Here is a 19,482-nt window from a genome sequence, read left to right as displayed (position 1 = left end):
ATAATAACCAGGTATTGACAGGTATAATAACCAGGTATTGGCAGGTATAATAACCAGGTATTGGCAGGTATAATAACCAGGTATTGGCAGGTATAATAATCAGGTACAGACAGGTATAATAACCAGGTATTGACAGGTATAATAACCAGGTATTGACAGGTATAATAACCAGGTATTGGCAGATATAATAACCAGGTACTGACAGGTATAATAACCAGGTATTGACAGGTATAATAATCAGGTACTGACAGGTATAATAACCAGGTATTGACAGGTATAATAACCAGGTATTGGCAGGTATAATAACCAGGTATTGACAGGTATAATAATCAGGTACAGACAGGTATAATAACCAGGTATTGACAGGTATAATAACCAGGTATTGACAGGTATAATAGTCAGGTACAGACAGGTATAATAACCAGGTATTGACAGGTATAATAATCAGGTACTGACAGGCATAATAACCAGGTATTGACAGGTATAATAATCAGGTATTGACAGGTATAATAACCAGGTATTGACAGGTATAATAACCAGGTATTGACAGGTTTAATAACCAGGTATTGACAGGTATAATAACCAGGTATTGGCAGGTATAATAACCAGGCATTGACAGATATAATAATCAGGTATTGACAGGTATAATAACCAGGTATTGACAGGTATAATAATCAGGTACAGACAGGTATAATTACCAGGTATTGACAGGTATAATAATCAGGTACTGACAGGCATAATAACCAGGTATGGACAGGTATAATAATCAGGTACAGACAGGTATAATAACCAGTTATTGACAGGTATAATAACCAGGTATAGACAGGTATAACAATCAGGTATTGACAGGTATAATAATCAGGTATAGACAGGTATGATGATCAGGTACTTACAGGCATAATAATCAGGTACTGACAGGCATAATAACCAGGTATGGACAGGTATAATAATCAGGTACAGACAGGTATAATATCCAGTTATTGACAGGTATAATAACCAGGTAAAGACAGGTATAACAATCAGGTATTGACAGGTATAATAATCAGGTATAGACAGGTATGATGATCAGGTACTGACAGGCATAATATTCAGGTATTGACAGGCATAATAACCAGGTATTGACAGGTATAATAATCAGGAATAGACAGGTATAATAATCAGGAATAGATGAGCATAATAACCAGGTATAGACAGGTATAATAATCAGGTATAGACAGATATTATAACCAGGTATGGACAGGTATAACAACCAGGTATTAACAGGTCTAACAATCAGGTATAACAGGCATAACAATCAGGTATACACAAGTTCAATAACCAGTTATTACACTGTCCACCTACTTGGATCTATGATGGTGATGTTGTCATCTTGACAACTGACAGAGTTCTCAATATACATGTGTACTACATCTATCTGTACCCTGTCAGAGGACTGTGCTGCCTGGATACTATAAACACAGGACATGTCACTGAAACAGACAGAAACATGTGATGACAAAACTGCAACATGTTTGCCCATATTCCAACTGAGTAGATGCCCGAATAATGAGTGGACGGTGGGGTAGTCTAATGGTTAAAGCATTTGCACACTTAAGACACAGGTTCAATTCCTCACATGGGTGCAATATGTGAAGCCCATTTCTGGTGTCTCCCACAACACACTCAACTAATAATGAGGAAATGATTTTTCAGATATATATATAGGGTACAAAACACTTTGTTTCAGAACATCCAGATTGTCCAGTGGAAGAACCAGTGGAATGTTTTTCATAAAAGCAGAGACAAACAGTTTGGTATGTTTTTTTTAAATTTTCTGAGATAATTTTGTTCAATAACATCCCAGACAACATCCCAGACAACATGCAGCAATATACCAGTTTGTACCAACTAACCCTGTGACTGAGAGTCTCCATGTTCGACTGCCTGATCAATGTATATGTCAAACGTATCGGTATGTAACAAGCGAGACCCACTGATGATTATTCTTCTCTAGAATTACAATGGATTGCATACTTCTCAAAAGAACTTGACTATTTAAATTTACTACAGCTAATCTGCCATGGAATATTACAAAATACTATCGTTAATCTTGATATACTGCACAAAAGAATTCACATAACACAAGACTATTCCATTTTGCTTTTGTCAATCTTTACTGGATTGTTACATGTTACTATTAATTTTTCATGTCAGGCCAGACCAATTTTATTTCTTGTTTTACAGATCCGATTTCTTCAAGAATAAGAAAAAAAATTTATTTTATCCTGCTTCAAACTTAAAATCCTAATGTTGATGTGATATACTTGAAACCTAAACTCACCTAGCCAAAAGAGTCAACATTGATATGCATGTCAGTGTTTGGTTTTGACTGGGGATTTTATTTATCATACCTTCCCTCCTCCCTTTAGGTTTCCTGAGAACAAAATATCCATTAAAAAACAAATAAAATATGTCTGGATTTGAGTGAGTGAGAGAGCGAGTGAGTTTAGTTTTACGCTGCACTCAGCAATATTCCAGCTATATGGCGGTGATCTGTAAAATAACAGAGTCTGGACCAGACAATCCAACAACATGAGCATCGATCTGTGCAACTGGGAACTGATGACATGCATCAACCAAGTCAGCGAGCATGTCCACCCTATCCTCTTACGACAAGCATAGTCGCCTTTGGGTTGTTGAAGGCCTATTCTAGCCCGCACCTTCATGGGACTCTGGCTTTAAGATAGAGTAAAATAACGGTGAAGAACTGTGTGCTCTTTAACTTCTTTTGTGAAGTAGAGACATAAGTGTTATTAGGTAAGTTTCCTATAAGTACAACATAAAGGAAAGATGTACCGAAAGTATCCAACAGGGTAACCAGGTGATATGAGATTCTGGGCATTTCTGGTAGCCTCAAGGTCAAGGTCATACGGTCCACTACCTGAAGAAAAAACACATGAACGTCATATAATTGTAGTAGTGATGTAGTGATGACGAGAGCCAATATGTGAATGAAACATAATTATTTAACAAAGAGCTGGGATGAGTAACTCAGGTTTTGTGGGTCGTCATTAAGAAGTGGGTGACCCCAGGACCCCCTACACCTGTGGTTAGAAGTTTAAAGACAATAATTCAATCGTTACACTGCTAAGTAGGATTGGGAAATCAGGTGTTGGGTGCCTGGGTAGGATATGGTAATCAGGTGTTGGGTGAATGTGTAGGACTGGGTAATCAGATGTTGGGTACCTGGGTAGAACTGGGTAATCAGGTGTTCGTTCCATGGGTACGACTGGTGGTGGGTGTCTGGGTACGACTGGGTAATCAGGTGTTGGGTGTCTGGGTAAGACTGGGTAATCAGGTGTTGGGTGTCTGGGTAAGACTAGGTAATCAGGTGTTGGGTACCTCAGGATTAGGCAATCAGGTGTTGGTGACTGGGTAGGACTGGGTAATCAGGTGTTGGGTGTCTGGGTAAGACTAGGTAATCCATGAAGTCTGGTTACATAGAATCAATGCATTAAAAAAGCTGGTATATAGTACGAAGTTTATATTCCTCATAATAAAGAGATTAACATCCACAAATCTTTACCTTATATACTTTGACATGCTATTTAAATGGCTTCACACAAAGTCATGAGATCACAATGGCTTATTGAAACTGAGTACAAAAATATATTACACCTTGTGTCTTGCCCAAAGCTAGATTTTCCTGCATGAAAGAGTTTTGAGAAGTAAAACATGAAATGTTAGTCAATATGGAACATTTCAAAATTAAAAAAAAGAATAATTTGTTGCTTTGTAATTATACTGACTTGGCCCTTGGTAGTAGCGGATCTGAAATCCTCTGTTCTCATACTTGGAATCCGTCCGGAAGAAAACAAAGTAGCTGTTGGAGGCATCAAAGTTGTATCTCAAGTCCCCACACCAGTGACGTACACGGGTGGCAGTTTCATAACTTTCACCTGCAGTAAATAGAGCCATCAGTTTCTGTGCTTTAATCTATTCACCTTCCTGAGGCAAGGGAGGTAACTGCAGCACACTAGTGAGTGAGTGAGTGAGTTTAGTTTTACGCCGCACCCAGCAATATTCCAGCTATATGGCGGCGGTCTGTAAATAATCGAGTCTGGACCAGACAATCAAGTGTCAACCAAGTCAGCGAGCCTGACCACCCGATCCTGTTAGTCGCCTCTTACGACAAGCATAGTCGCCTTTTATGGCAAGCATGCGTTGCTGAAGGCCTCCTCTACCCAGGGACCTTCACGGGTCTGCAGCACACTAAAAAGACTGATAATCCGTTGATTCACAAGTTTATTAACAATTATTAATACAAAAAATTGTGATGCAGCTGGAATATTGGTGAAAGTGGCATAAACTAAAACTCACTCTCTGGAGACATCACAAATGACCCGAAATTCAAGCCTAATTTGGCAAGAGTGGAAACTGGATTTTTGTATCAATTACATCCCTTGCAGTTGCCTCTGAAAGATGTACCTCATTAACAGTGTACAGTGTATGTTCATTCCAACCTTTTATCCAAGTCACTGCCATTGTAGCATGACTGTTTAAACAGTAGATCACTTACATCTCACATTATCACTTATGAATATATTTAGATATAAGAGACCAAAACATATGGTTCTACGTATCTACCACTTCCGCAAAACAAGCATGGTCAGGCTGTGGTTCCTGACAAACTATTTATTATAGAACTATTTATTATAGAAACACTGAACACCATGTTGACTAACCTTAATGATTCTGTGATTTTCACCTGAAGTCAATAACTTAACTATCGATAGTTGTTTCTACCACTGATTAATTGTTATCAGACACTTAACAATTGCAATCCAAGGCTAGTTTGATGCATCCTCCCAGCCCTGGTCTTAACCCTTTGAGATTGCCTTACCCTGAAACACTGCAGCAGTATCTTGTTTGCAGTTAATATGAATCATAGAGTCCAGCGTCTCCAGGACAACCACCTTGTTAGGGTCTGCTGCACGGATATGCCACACACAGTTGATATTACTGGATAAAAACAAAAATAATGCAACAGTGAGTGAGTTTAGTTTTACGCCACACTCAGCAATATTCCAGCTATGTGGTGGTGTTCTGTACATAATCAAGTCTAGACCAGACAATCCAGTGATCAGCAGCATGAGCATCCATCTGCGCACTTGGGAACCATTAGTCACCTATTCTACCCCAGATCTTCATGGGTCAACAGTGTTACAAGATTAAAACTCATGACATAGAGTTCAGGTAACAAATCTGGTGAAGTTAAGCAATGTTGGGCACGGAGAGTCTTCAGATGGGCGACCTGACAGTTTCTAAGACTTCAGTTCTGCCCCACAACCAAGTACAAGTGATACATGTGGTCGCACCTTTGGCAAGTGAATGTGTTCAAACATGCCGCGTTTCACCCACCAGTAAATAGGTACCTGGTGAGATGAAGTCATGTGACTATGACCTTCTAGCACTTCAAACCGGCAACTTGGGTTATCCAGGGTAACAGTAACACAAAAATTGTTTGGGTGCTTCAAACATGCGTTATACATGGAAAAATGTGCATGACAACAGACTATTATTACATATAATCTATTAAATATCTATATCTATATTATCATGGTGATGGCTGAAAGTTGATGAGTATACTTTAGCAATATGCTTGCAATATCTTGGTTCAGGTAACCAGAAAAAGTCTTCACACATTGTACACAAGTGGGGTAATCCCGAGTACTTTTTAGTATTTGTTTCTTCAGTTTAGGTGGTATTGTTTTTGATTGCTTTGTGCCTAAGTAGTGAGCATGTTAGAATAAAAATTTTACAGCTTAGTGGAGTTTAGTATATGAATGCTTTTGAAATGGTTGCAAAGACTTTCAGCTCTTTGAATATTGGTTGGCTGTTAGGATGTCTGTATGATCTGGTGTGTCATGTGGGTGCTGAAACCTAAGCATTTAGTCTGGATTGGACTAATAGTCAGTCTCTGAATATGTATAATTTTGATACACATAAACAAGTCCTTCAAGATAACTGTTAAAACTGCTCCTCAACAAACCATGATGTGGAACAGAGTGTTGCTTGATTAGACTTTACTGAGGAGAGAATAGTACAGAAATGAGCTATGCAGATCTTGCCTAAGTCCAAAGTGACTTATTTGGAACTGACTATGGCTTTATGCAAATTAGTGTGAGATGATATTGTGTTATAAAAGGCACTTTTTAAATGCTCATTTTGAAATAAGACTTAGCTTCACTATAAACAATAGCTGTCGCGCAAAAATAATAACTTTCATGCTAAAACTATTTATGATGTAGTTTCCATGTAGTCTCACTATCACTTTTAGAAAAAGAAGGTAGGAAGGGTCATCTCAAAAGCAAAACCAGGATGGGCGTCGCAGATGATTTGAGGGGTCAGGCTGGGGATAGAGATATCAGCTGAGATATGTTAGGCCGACGTGAGATATTTCGACATATGCTATTTACAGTTGTGTAAATCTGACGGATACAGAGTAATAGCCGACAAACACTTTTTTTCTAATTTCCGACATTACCAAAGTGGTTAAAATGTTTGCTTGTCACGCTAAAGACCAGGGTTCATTGAAGACCCGGATTCTATTCAACACAGTGGTACAATGTGCGAAGCCCATTTCTCGTGTCCCCCAACCTCCTGTCATATACATGCCCAGATGTGGTGCACACAAACCTGGTAACATGACCACAGACTATGTGGTGCACACAAACCTGGTAACATGACCACAGATTATGTGGTGCACACAAACCTGGTAACATGACCATAGGCTTATGGCATGCCAAACTATATTCCATCTATGTCACATGACCTTTCCACATTTAGCATTGTCACAATACCCATTAATTTCCACAATGGTTTCTGTGACATTTTAGTGTTATACCAATTATCTCTGGTCATTATCACTAGATCAGATCTGGTGCTGTTTTGACATGTAAAACTCACGGTGGATATTTTACAGGGTATCCTGGTGAAGTGAAGTTCTGTGGAGAGTCCAGTGCAATCAGGCGGTGAAGGCAGGCGGCACCTACATGAAACACAATAGAGGAACACTTTGTACAGTAGGTAGTAGTGCTGGGAATTGGTTAAGATCTCGAAATTGATGACTGGTTCACTACAACCAACCAATCATCAAAAAAATTTGGTTAGCATCATTTGCCAAATTTTCCTGCTGTGTTTGGTAATGCACTCACAAAACCACTAAAAACATGTCATTCTTTGAGGTTTGTTTGCGAATTGCGCAAAATGCATGTGCAAATTTCACACCTTTAAAGAATGACCAGTGCAGACCAGAGAGAGAGAGAGAGAGAGAGAGAGTATTCACTGTTAGATGATCCCTAGGGAAGAGCTTTAGACGGAGTCTGATACAAGAGGCCTATATATTGAAAGTCCTCGATCAGGTCAAACTGACCTGCTGTATGCATTCCACACAACAAAGTGATGACTGTCGCCAATGTCGGTAACACTCGGCCTAAAGGTAGATCTGTATCCTTCTTCCTCCTCGCATCTGAATACATGGCTGGCAGCTGATAACGCAGATAACAGTCCCCGACACATCCACAGACTCGCTTCAGCGACGCTAATTACTGCAACATTTAGATCTTCAAGCTTGTCACGCTTCTACACACGATCGCTCAGTTTGTTTATGATCGACGACCGCAAGGGAGACAACTCAGACCAGCTGTCGTTTCTCGTTCATTTTTCAGCTCTTGTGCAGAACTTTGTGGCAGGGATAATCTACAAGTTTAAGTATTAGAATATCACAGTTGTAATATTAAATTCAGTTGACAGTCCAGAAATTGCAGGTGAAATTTACATGATATACAAAATATCTGCTGCATGGTTTGTTCAATATTACTTAGTCTGGTTTTGGATTCTTATGTCACTGTTATAAAATAATTATAATGCAAACTAGAGAGCAGGATTCAGTGGGACCTATATATGTTGGTCACTTGTATTTAAGAACCGAAAGTTTCTAGGGAACTCACCAGGCACAGGGGCTTGTATCGCTTTGAAACGGCGTTCGAAAGACATATAGATGTATAGACCCTACCCTAGTACTATCCTTTTATATAGTACTAGGGTAGGGTCTATACATCTATATGTATATAGTACTAGGGTAGGGTCTATACATCTATATGTCTTTCGAACGCCGTTTCAAAGCGATGCAAGCCCCTGTGGTTTAAGGAAACGGTGAGTTGATGACTTTTCGGCATTATAACGGCAGGAGGACACCAGAAATAGAAGAATTTTTACAGATTATTTCTTTGTAGCTACCTTTAGATATAGCTGGATAGGAAACGAAGTGTTCAACTGAGAAACGCTGTTGCCGCTGTCAAAACGGTGTTGCACTCTATGGATTACAACTTTTTGTTGCGAAAGAAACGCGCTGTACTTTCTTTCTCTCGTCTTTGAGTGCATGAATCCTAAGAATTGGTTTTCTGTATTTGTTTAAACAAGACAAAAATCTTTAGGTATAATTATTAACTAGCATATAGAAGGTATCGAAGCTATTTAATTACACATGACGTAAACATCGAATTTCTTCCCGAGTGACATTTTCGGCTCGCCTACTTGAGGTTTACGTTGACGTTGTGCAAATTTCAGAATCTTATACTAGTTCATTGTCAATAAATCAGCTGCTGACATGGAGACACAATTCAGTTTATTATGCAACAATATTGCATACGAAGTAATTGCCGTGCACACTGGATACCATTGCCGTTGTTGAGCGTATGCCCTTTTCGTTATAGTTTGTTTGACAGAACTGACATATCGTTGACAACGTTGATCTTTTAGAGTGGGCTTATTCTCCTAAAAGTACTATTAATTTTAAATATCAGGTATTTAAGATTTAATCATAAGGATTGACTGTGTATATTTTGCGGTTCACTGTGATTCGAACCCCGTGTTCGTGGGTAGCCAGTGGGTGGTTATCAAATTGAGGCAGAAGAATGTGAGAAAGAGTGTCCGTGGTGCAGAGCTCCTCAGAACTGAACCTCCGCTAATGGGGACAGTAGGACGTATGTTGCTTGGCGCGTAAGTAGTCAAGGCTTAATATGTGTATGTATGTGATGCATCTATAAACGCATTCATGTGTACACATGTAATATTGCATTCGCTGTGGTATTTGTGGTTTTATACCGGGCGTGAACTTTCTTTTGTATATCAGTTAATGTAAGTAAACGCGCACGTACGGACACACACACGCGCGCGCACACATTTGAGGGAACACGTACGGGTGAGAGTGTAGATATGTGTATATAGCTGGATATGTATATATGGATATATAACGCGTATTTCTGTGAGTGCGTGCGTGCGTGTTTGCGTGCGCGCATATATGTATACTTGTACTCCGCGCATCACTTGGCTTAACTCTCTGATAATCGGATGTGGCATAAATTCAGCAATGATACCGGTATCATGCAGGCAGCAGAGGTACCCTACGTCCCCATGTTTCCTATTCACTCACTCATTCGTAATTTGAGTCACGACACGTGGGCACATCAGAAGCCTACGGTTTGGTTCGAATCCCAGTTTTCCCGGTCTGTGTGTGTAGGTTCATCTGCACCACCTCAATGCTCACCTTCATGACCACAGTTGGAGCTATCTAATACCTGTTCACTTTGATCATTCATACAGCTTTCATCTGCCCCGCAGTGGCACAGCTGTACTACTGTTCAGAACGGTCTTAAACATGTTGTCTCATACAAAACATACTCGTGCAAATGCGGGTTAGAATTAGTCTTCTGCAGCCCATGAGGGTTAGAGGCGACTAACGTGATCGGGTGGTCAGTTTGCTGACTTTGATGATACTTGTCATCGTATTCCAATTGCTTAGACAGATGCTCATGCTGTTGATCACTGGATTGCGTGGTCCAGGGCCTAGATTTTCGAAGCTCTCTTAACGCTAAGATAGTCGTGACTTAGAGTTAATTAATGTATGACACTTACGCCTATCTTAGCGCTGAGAGAGCTTCCAAAATGTAGGCCCAGGTTCGAGTATTTTACAGACCGCTGTCATATAGCTGGAATATTGCTGAGTGCAAGATTAAACAACAAACAATCAGTCAATCAGTCCATCAATCAACGATAGACAACAAGAACAACTAAAATTCATTGGTTTGTATTAGCGAGCAAATATTGCATTGCAGTATATTTCGATAACTGTGGATTCAGATTTACACCCATTCGACCATCTATGTCTTTCATCTATTCCAGTTTCAAAGTAACCTGTACGTCACTAATCTCGTCGATGGAGTCGGTGAAGACACGGACGTAGTACATCGCTGTTCCTGACACCGCCAGCTCCACCCTCCCAGTCCCTGTTGCTGCAGGGTTTCTGCGAGACGTAGTCCTGGACAGCGCCAGCTTCACAACCACGCCGGACCCACTGACAGCCTCCACAACTATCTTCTTAGTGGCATCTTTGGTCTTGATGCCGAACAGCGGTTGACGGATGCTGGATGCCCGGATGTTGGAGCGTTGTTTCGAGGGTGACAGCAACTGGAGAAATTTGGTCACGGGGCATGCATTAATTCCAACAGCTGTGAAGGCTGAGCTGTAAATATCGGTATCCAAGCCGGCATCGTAAGCGCCACGGATAGTTGAACATGCGCCATCGACGAATCTAGTATCCTCCTTCCAGTACATTCTGTTGGCGATTAAGAAAGCCTCAAACGCATATTTGATAGGTACTTTCCCGTTTACCACAATCTGGTAAAACGCATGGTTGAATACTCCGCTGCTATGGTGCACGTCCATGCCTGTTCTAAATTTGTTGGCATTTTTTATGGAGACTCCGTCCCTGGTGGGGTCTTCAAAATATCGCAGCGCTTCAGTCTCTGATTTGGATAAATCGAAGCCGACCAGCCAGTCTGTTTTTCTAACGTAAGCCTCCACAACTTCACCTGCAATGTCAGAGAAGGCTTCATCAATCCCCCCTGACTGTCCAGAGTACTCAAGTCCAGAGTTCTGCTCAGAGATCCCATGGGCCAACTCATGACCTATGACATCAAGTCCGACAAGAGGATATGTCTCGTCTTTACTTCCATCCCCAAACAACATCTTCTGTCCGTTCCAGAAAGCGTTATCAACCATGTTACCGTAATGAACAAGGAGCCACGCTTGGATATTCAGCGGTTTGGTGTTGTACCAGTCTTCAAACATTTTGAACACGGCTGTGCCGTAGAAGAGGGCGTCGAGGACGGGGTTGGTGGCCTCGTTGATGGCGTCGTTGTACCCCTCCGAGCATTTGAAGCTAACAACCTCAGTCTTTTCTTCATTTTTTGTCTGTTTCAGATCCACGACCTTGACATATTTATTTTCGAGGAAGCACATGTCGCCCTCGACCCTTAAGTCGAGACAGTACGGGGGAGTGCTGTACATGATTGAGCCTGTCTTCGGGTTACCACCGGTCCCCTTCACATATGTTGCACACCTCCCGCCTGGTTTGACTGTAATTGGAGGTGTTGTGACCTTCTGAACGGATGTAGTCGGGGAAGATGCACTATCGGTGTTGCTGACGGGAGACGCCTTGTTGCTGTTTACATCTGATGGTGAGCTGAACCAACTGTCTGTAGTGCCAGTCCCCCAGTCCAAGGTTGATCCATCTGTACCCCAGTCCAGCGTCGATCCGGTGCTCCAGTCAAGTGTTTCCCCCGTACCCCAGTCTTGTGTACTGGTTGCAACTACTTGTCGAGGATGGAGCCTTGTACTGAGCTTCTTTGACTTGAGGAGAACCGAACCGTTGCAACGATCAATGATGTAGTATGGTCTTGCCTCCGTTCTCGGTAGGTTAACCAGTATATCAGTAGTGAAAACAAGATGGGCTTTTTTGTCTTTGTCCACAAATATCTTTTTAGCGATGACCTTTCGTAGAATGTGTGTATCTAGGGCTAGTCCTTCCTCTTTAAGGACGATGTCCTGTGCCTCCTGTTCTGTTAGCAGACACAGCTTAGGGTTAGGGAAGTCGTTCTTGATAGACAGCACCAGCGTCCCCGTCACGGCGCCACCAGCGTATCGGCCATTGTTGTCAACATCGGCTTCAACACTCGTTCCTATGACAGGCATGCCTTTATACAACTCCCGCAATCGGCATCTATGAACACCGTGGACGGTGTTGATGCCGTCGACGACGCCGAGTGTGACATCACTAGGAAGCCCAAGAAGATGGGCAATAGTGGGACGTCGGAACGCCTGCCGCCAGTCACGGTGTAGTGAGTACCGGAAGCGGGTGTTGGCATCAATCACCTGCGATGCATCTACGCATATCACGTGACACAACCCTGCGAATAAGTGAAAGGAAATTAGTATGCACACACTCTCATTCAAAGTCTGTGCAATCATGTCATGCATTTTTCCACATTAAAGAAACACCAAGAGCTACAGATTTTTGGACATTCAGTTGAACATTTTGGAATATTAGTTAAGTTCACTATATTATGTTTTATGAACCTAAATGATTCACTTTCCGAGAGTCTTGTAATCTACGACTAAGTTGATTACGTCCCTTACATGGCAAGGTCCGGCAACAGTTCTCTTCTTGCAAGGCAAAGTAAACGTACACTCGCTTAGATTTAACCTTTAAAAAGTCAACATTTCAATATTGCTTCAAATGTTTTCAGAAAAGTCTAGACTTTTTCATAAATTTGATTACATCCGCGTAATTTCAAAATTGTACTATTCGAGAAAATATTCGAAATTTTCAAAAATTAAGACGAAGTGACTTAATTTATAATACAGAAATTTGGCAAAGAGAGATACAAACAACTGAAATAATATAATTTCTGTTCGTACTTCACAAACATTTGAAATACCTTAATTTCGTTGTGTCTACAAATCATACACATATTTACTAGCAAACAAGGATAAGTTGAGCACCGACCTGACAATTGCCCAGTACTAGCATGCGTAAGTGCTGCCCACTGGCGTTTGCCTCTGTGAGCGAAGGGGCCCCAGGTTGTCTGCAGTATATTGTGGTGTAATAGCTGAAGCGCGTGGCGGAATCACTTTCACCGTCATGCACTGCATGTACACTAGCCTACATCTGCCCTCCCTTTCACAAACCAAACGGGTTTGCTCTTCACCGTGAGCCGCCTACGTCTCGTAAACCCGCTCCCTACGAAGGTCAAACTTATCCTTGTTTGCTAGTAAGACCAACATACATGATGATGAATATATAGACTGGTTGTAACAACGTGTCCCGATAATTTACAAATAATAGTAGCTGAATGTTTTCACACCTACCTGCAATCACAACTAAGGTAAAAGCCCACATGATCTCAGATGTTCTGAAATGGAACGCATATTTTATTTATCAGTACCAAATTGACAGATATCAAATTTATAACAAATAAGTCAGTAAACATTCTACTCAAAGGAAGCCAAGAAGCACCATGTTTTCCAATAACAATATTTATGCTTTTTGTTAAAGGCGACTAACGGGATCAGGTTGTCAGACTCGCTGACTTGGTTGACACATGTCATCGTACCCCAATGGCAAATGACCCGTGGAGGTCCGGCGTAGAGCGCAGAATAGGTCTTCAGCAACCCATGCTTGCCATTAAAGGCGACTATGCTTGTCGTAAGAGGCGACTAACGGTATCGGGTGGGCAGGTTCGCTGATTTGGTTAACACATGGCATCGGTTCCAGTAGCGCAGATTGATGTTCATGCTGTTGATCAGTGGATTGTCTGATCCAGGTTTGATTATTTACAGACCCCCGCATTACAGCTGGATTATTGCTGAGTGCGGTGTAAAACTAAACTCACTCACTCACTCACCCAGTTGCATAGATTGAGGCTCATGATACAGATTATTTACAGCTCGCTATCATATAGCTGGAACAATGCTCAGTATGGAGTTAAACAAACAAACAAAGGTACATAAAAAAAAGTCCTAGTATTCTCTTAGTCCGAAATCTACTAATGCAAACACCAAGCCTTCCTGGACAAGCTCGCAGTCATTGATAGATAATCCATGATTCGTTAATAAAGGTATCTGATAATCCTGATGATATTGTGCTTATGCCCTGAGACCCGATCCACAAAGCGATTTTAGTTTATCGTAACTCCCATACGTAAACATAGACTTACGACAACCGCAGGGCTAAGTTCGTTTTGTGGGTCGTGACCCTGGTGAATATATTTCCTCTATACATACATGTAGATTGGCTTGTCTTACGAACCTTACAACAGTATCTATTCAAAGATTTACAATTCACTGGATGTTTCGCAGACCTTTTCAGTCTAGATTAATCCGTGTAGCATTACATTAAATCGACTGGTGGTTATATGCCCCTGGCTTAAGAATATTGACTGATTTCCTGTGAAAGGGTCTGGACTAGGGTAGGCCAGTGCAATTTTCGATGGTCATATCATGGGGTACATACACCAGTGATCGTTGGTTCCAATCCCCTTTACATTATTGTCAGAAGCTCAGAATTAATACGACAGGATATAACTGAAGTACGACCTTAACACAAACTCACTCGCTCACCTTACGTATGTTGTTACCTCTTAAATAGAAAAGTAAATACATTCAGAAAGGATCACAAAATACCTTTAAGTTTCGAAAGACTGACAGCAGCCAAAGGAAAGTAAATACCCATGTTGTTTCTTGAAAATGGATGATGGGGTATACCCACCAGTGGTTAAAGTGTCAGTTCATCACGCCGAAGACCTAGGTTCAGTTACCCACAAGGGAACAATGAAGCCCAGTCCTGAGCGCTTATTCTCGAAACGTTCGTAACCCTAAGAAATCTTAACTTTGATCGTAGCCAATGTGTTAGGTAGGGGCTTACGATGTTCGTAGGGCTACGAACGTTTCGAGAATAGCTAGACTGGTGTCCCCCGCCGTGATATTGTTGGAATTTTGTTAAATGCGGCGTAAAACGGAACTCACTTACTTTTTGTGACTCAGACACCTAAGAAACGGATTCGTTCAAGGAAGACATGGGACATGTTACCATATTAGATTTGCCACATTTGATACTTTTAACCATAAGAATTAGACTGCATACTCACGAGCTCACATCCAGACAGAACCGATGATGCCCTCCAACGCTACAACTTTATACACCTATGTTATGAAAGTGTTTATTTACCATGAACATTGATAGTATCACATCCATTAGATTTCACGGCTTTTTCCAACAAATGCGTTATCTGGCTTATATCACCACTCATATTTCGCTATCTCACATCTTAACCCATTACAGCCAGTATTACGGAGTATCCTACTTTGGTTGATTATTAGACTGATGATCGAAATCACGGAAACGTTCGGAAGCTCATCGTAAACATGTCCATGTCCCATCGCGTTCCCATACAATACCTTCATATCTCGCTCACATTAACATCATATCACATCGTTTCTTGTGGTACTACAGAGACGAGCAAATGATATTCCCCGTGGAGAAACCAGAAATGGGCTTCGCTCATTGTACTATGTGTGGAATCGAACACGGGTCTTCATCGTGACAAGCGAACGCTTTAACCACTAGGCTATCCCACCGCCCTTGGTTAATGAGAAAAAAGGACAAGAAAGGGTTATTCAATGGTGATACATGATACATGTTGGATGCGTCCTATGAATGGGTATATTACATCCATCACGTTTGTAATTTCTGGGTGGAATAGACGGGTCCTCGTGCCTTTGGGAGGATTAAGGATTTAAAACAAAATATGTTTTCAGATGACCCTCGAAAGGTTTCACAGTACAGTACTTCATTACTTTTTGTACTGGAAAGCATTTGGAGTCGGGGTCGTTCCAATTTCAAAATATATATTTTACAAATTTTAAATCCTTGCAAAAACTCCGCAACATGCTCTGGATTCCAGGTTTTTAAGTGAATACTTCATTTTTGTCCGTTGTGTTTAAACATTTCTAGTTTCTAGTTCTAGCTCAGAACAGGACAAGGTTGGGAGATATTCATGTAATGTTAGCCACATCTCCTGATATCGATGTATAGGTGTTGTTTTACTGAGGGTAACGTTTTCTTGCTTGTATCTATTTAGGTGATTGATTTACCTATGATTTACTTATGATTGATATTTATTTTGACATATGTATGATGTCCCTGTCCTATCATGGTATATTCTCAGTTGTACGCACATATATTGTTATCAGACAACGCATTTTGTTAAGATCTTTTTACTTTCTCTCCTCTTCTAGAGTGAATGAGTTTGGTTTTAACAATATTCCAGCAATAGCACGGTGGGGAACATCAGAAATGGGTTTCACACATTGTCACACACTGTAAGAAAACTTCGAATACAAATACAAGCACTTAAGGTCCGGAAGCGCCTGTGTTATAGGCAACACGACAGCATCGATGGAAACATCACTGCTATGAAGGCGGTACAAAAGAGAGGAAGCGTGAAATCTCGGATTCAGAATCCCTGCAATAGAGAGAAAAGAGTTTAGTTTTACGCCGCACAAACCAATATTCCAGCTATATGGCGGTGGGCTGTAAATAGTCAAGTCTGGACCAGACACTCTAGTGATTAACAGCATGAACATCGATCTGCCCAACTGGGAACCGATGACATGTCAACCAAGTCAGCGAGCCTGACCACCCGATTCCGTTAGTCGCCTCTTCCGACAAGCATAGTCGCCTTTTTTGGCAAGCATGGGTTGCTGAAGGCCTATTCTACCCCGATTCTTAACGGTTCCCTGGTAAAGAGCATTAGAGGGACATCATTCCGAAAGAACAAGATACCACGCAAAGAGAAGGTGAAATTATTATAGAGACTAACGTGACATTATTGCGAACAGATATGGTCGCATATGGAAGGTAAATTCTAGAAGAGAACCCTGTACGATGGCGATTGAACGTGAAAACCTTACAAGAGAACGGTACCTATAGTGAGAAAACACGAACTCTCTACAAAAGAACATGTACACCGTGATATGGAGAGTGAATGTGATATATTTGCAAGAGAACGTAATGCCCTCGAGTCTGAACTTACACAATTCGGCAAGAAAAAGCAGTATTATAGAGAGAGACCGTGGAATTTATTCAAGAGAACATGATACCATAATATACAGAGGAAACTTGAAATTATTGCAAGAGAAAACGGAACTCTTGAGAGTGAAATTACTACAAGAAAGAACGGTACTATATGTACAGAGAAGACGTTAAGTGTCCACAAAAGAACGTTATGGACATACATTTTAACCACGTCAGACAGGCGCTCCCGAAAAATGCTACAATTCTACACTATAATTTTAATTAGCAAAGGTGTGGCATGTTACAGTCCACCGTTAGCGTTAATGGGGCCTTCCTGTTGTTGGATACAGCAATAGTAATGGAATATCCACACGTTTCAGTGATTTCAGCAACAGAAGGTGATGATAGACCAATAGATATCGATACGAGTGTTTTAGTGGTACGATACTAACAAAGCGGCCTAATCAGCCTTGGGGTTTACGTGCAGCCACCAGGAGTATGGCGTCTTATCGGCTATCTGAATCCATCTGCCACCCACTGCGGCACACGTGGATACAATCTCCATCTTTAGAACAGACATGCGCTCTGTAATGGAAGCCTCTAACGGTCTACATAAACAAAAGAAGCTATCCAATAGTTTTCAACTGTGACCGTGCTCCATGAATTCGGTAGCCCTGTAACAGACGGCCATGTTTACGCCATGTTTGAGTATGATGGTCGACCATTGTTAACAGAACACGTCTTTTCCACAGAGTCGCGATGATGTTGATGTTCTAGTCGTCATCTATCCTTTTGTAACTTTGAATGCAAATGACTTCTAAACAAACTTTGATGACTCTTTCTGACTCATAAACAAAATCAAAAACCATCCGCCCCCATCCTCCCGATACATGTCGTCTGCCCTTAGGCGAGTGAGTTTGTTCAAAATTGACTCTGATCACCCAACAGAAAATCGGTACACGGTTGGAAAAGTCATGTGACTGTAACCCTCTAGAGCATAATAGGCAGTTTGGGCTATCCGGGGTAATAATACTCGGATTCTGATTAAGCGCCGCGAGCAATTACTTGGTGTTTGGACACTGTGAGCTATAGAAGATGACTTAGCTGTTCGCGTATACATTGGCCGCTATTAGTTTAACAAGTATTCTGTTGGATTGTAACTGAACACCACACTCCAGGCTTAACTATAATTATGGTGACCGCCTGTAAAGTTGGATATGTTCTAAAAGGGCCTACGATTATTTTGAATTCTCATCTGGTGCTCTTTGTAGGCTTTATTGCCTCAAACCAGCAGTGCGTGCAAAATAACTAACATTTCGGACCACATCCTATATACACGATAGGGATCGGGTGGTCTGAAAGTGGGGATTAGATGGTATAAATGTCTTACTAGTCTGGCGATAATACAAAAATCTGAAGTGCTATATGAAACATGCAATAAGATATATCCTTAAAAAATAGTTAGGAAGTCATCTTATGTTTTTGTACTATTCTACTGGATTAACATGTGAATACAATCCCCTGTATATAACGAGGTAAAACTGAATACATCCATAATTATTGCTTTACGCTGCAGAAGTAGGGGTCGTGCAGCAAAGCTCCGAGGTGGTATACTTGCGTTGTTTGAGACGATTCGCCGCCCCTTTGCAACGTCACTGACAATGGCACTTTGACCAAATGTGTTATTCGTATGTGTAGCTCATCTTCAACCCCAACAGCGGGTGGGTGTGCAAAGCTAGATATTAAATGTCTTTCATGAAATGTGAAATTGTTTCAGGAAATTTAAATTTAGTGAGTGAGTTTAGTCTACGCTTCTTTTAGCAATATTCCGGCAATGCATTACGACAGGGGCACAGCAGAAATGGACTTCACACTATGTGCCCATATATGGAATCGAACCCGACTCTTCCGCGTGGCGAGCGAACGCTGTAACCACAAAACTACCGAGCCACCCCCAAAGTATTTTAAAAGTTAGCTCAATTGGTAATGATTTCTGAATAAAAAAATGACGCAAACTTCAAAAATGATATTATATTTATTCAGTGGCGATTAAGAAGGATCAGAAAAATGAATGTTTATGTGTAGGATAAGTCACGACTCCAAGGTTATGATTGGGAAGTAAGACCCGAGATCAGAGGATGGGGAAGAAGTAAGGCCAAGAGCGTAGCCGTTCTCTCCAACCGATAGTCGTTCACATTTGCACATTAAAGTTGATCTTTGACCATATTTTACAACTGATTTCACTCACATATCGTTTGCGTTTAACTGTTGGTGTTAATAAAGAGTTAGGAGAAAGTAAAACCTGGGAAGAGGTTTTATTTACAAAAAGCAAAAACCTTGATGCAAACAGAAACCTCAAGTGCAGTTATTCGGCGAGAAGAAGCCATGTCTAATATATTATGAGAAGCACTCTATGGGTTTATATTCCATTATAATCTTGACAGAATTAAAGTGTGTGTTATTAAATCCTTGCATACATTTCTACAGCGGAGAAAACTGAGAAATGGAAACGTTTCAACGTTATT

At 41.0% G+C, this 19,482-nt stretch overlaps 2 protein-coding genes across 2 annotated transcripts in view; both read right to left on the bottom strand.

Moving 5' to 3' along the window:
• LOC137291969 (cubilin-like) overlaps positions 1-7,635 on the bottom strand; it is a 30,176-nt gene extending 22,541 nt beyond the window's left edge. The window contains exons 1-6 of the mRNA XM_067823521.1: positions 7,415-7,635; positions 6,949-7,030; positions 4,883-5,001; positions 3,789-3,938; positions 2,836-2,920; positions 1,342-1,469 (exon numbers count right to left, since the gene is read on the bottom strand). Of these exons, the coding sequence (XP_067679622.1) occupies positions 1,342-1,469; positions 2,836-2,920; positions 3,789-3,938; positions 4,883-5,001; positions 6,949-7,030; positions 7,415-7,520 (670 nt within the window). The 5' untranslated portion in view covers positions 7,521-7,635. The remainder of the gene's footprint in view (positions 1-1,341; positions 1,470-2,835; positions 2,921-3,788; positions 3,939-4,882; positions 5,002-6,948; positions 7,031-7,414) is intronic.
• A 2,478-nt stretch (positions 7,636-10,113) lies between these two features.
• Positions 10,114-15,115, bottom strand: LOC137290810 (neutral protease-like). Its single transcript, XM_067821946.1, has 3 exons — positions 15,030-15,115; positions 13,252-13,295; positions 10,114-12,290 (listed from the first exon to the last, which is right to left on the bottom strand). Exons 2-3 carry the CDS (start codon positions 13,280-13,282, stop codon positions 10,216-10,218), a joined length of 2,106 nt encoding a protein of 701 aa, XP_067678047.1. The 5' UTR covers positions 13,283-13,295; positions 15,030-15,115; the 3' UTR covers positions 10,114-10,215.
• Between the last annotated feature and the right edge of the window lie 4,367 nt (positions 15,116-19,482).

Source organism: Haliotis asinina, chromosome 7 (genome assembly GCF_037392515.1).
Source record: "Haliotis asinina isolate JCU_RB_2024 chromosome 7, JCU_Hal_asi_v2, whole genome shotgun sequence".
Classification (NCBI taxonomy): Eukaryota; Metazoa; Mollusca; class Gastropoda; order Lepetellida; family Haliotidae; genus Haliotis; species Haliotis asinina.
The sequence above is the reverse complement of the archived record's forward strand: the minus strand, read 5'-3'. Positions and strand labels throughout refer to the sequence as shown.

Excerpts from the sequence above, each read along its gene's own strand:
- LOC137290810 (XM_067821946.1), bottom strand. The coding sequence starts at position 13,282 with ATGTGGGCTTTTACCTTAGTTGTGATTGCAG. Across the intron at positions 12,291-13,251 it reads TACCTTAGTTGTGATTGCAG|GGTTGTGTCACGTGATATGC; the intron begins GTAGGTGTGAAA and ends ACTTATTCGCAG.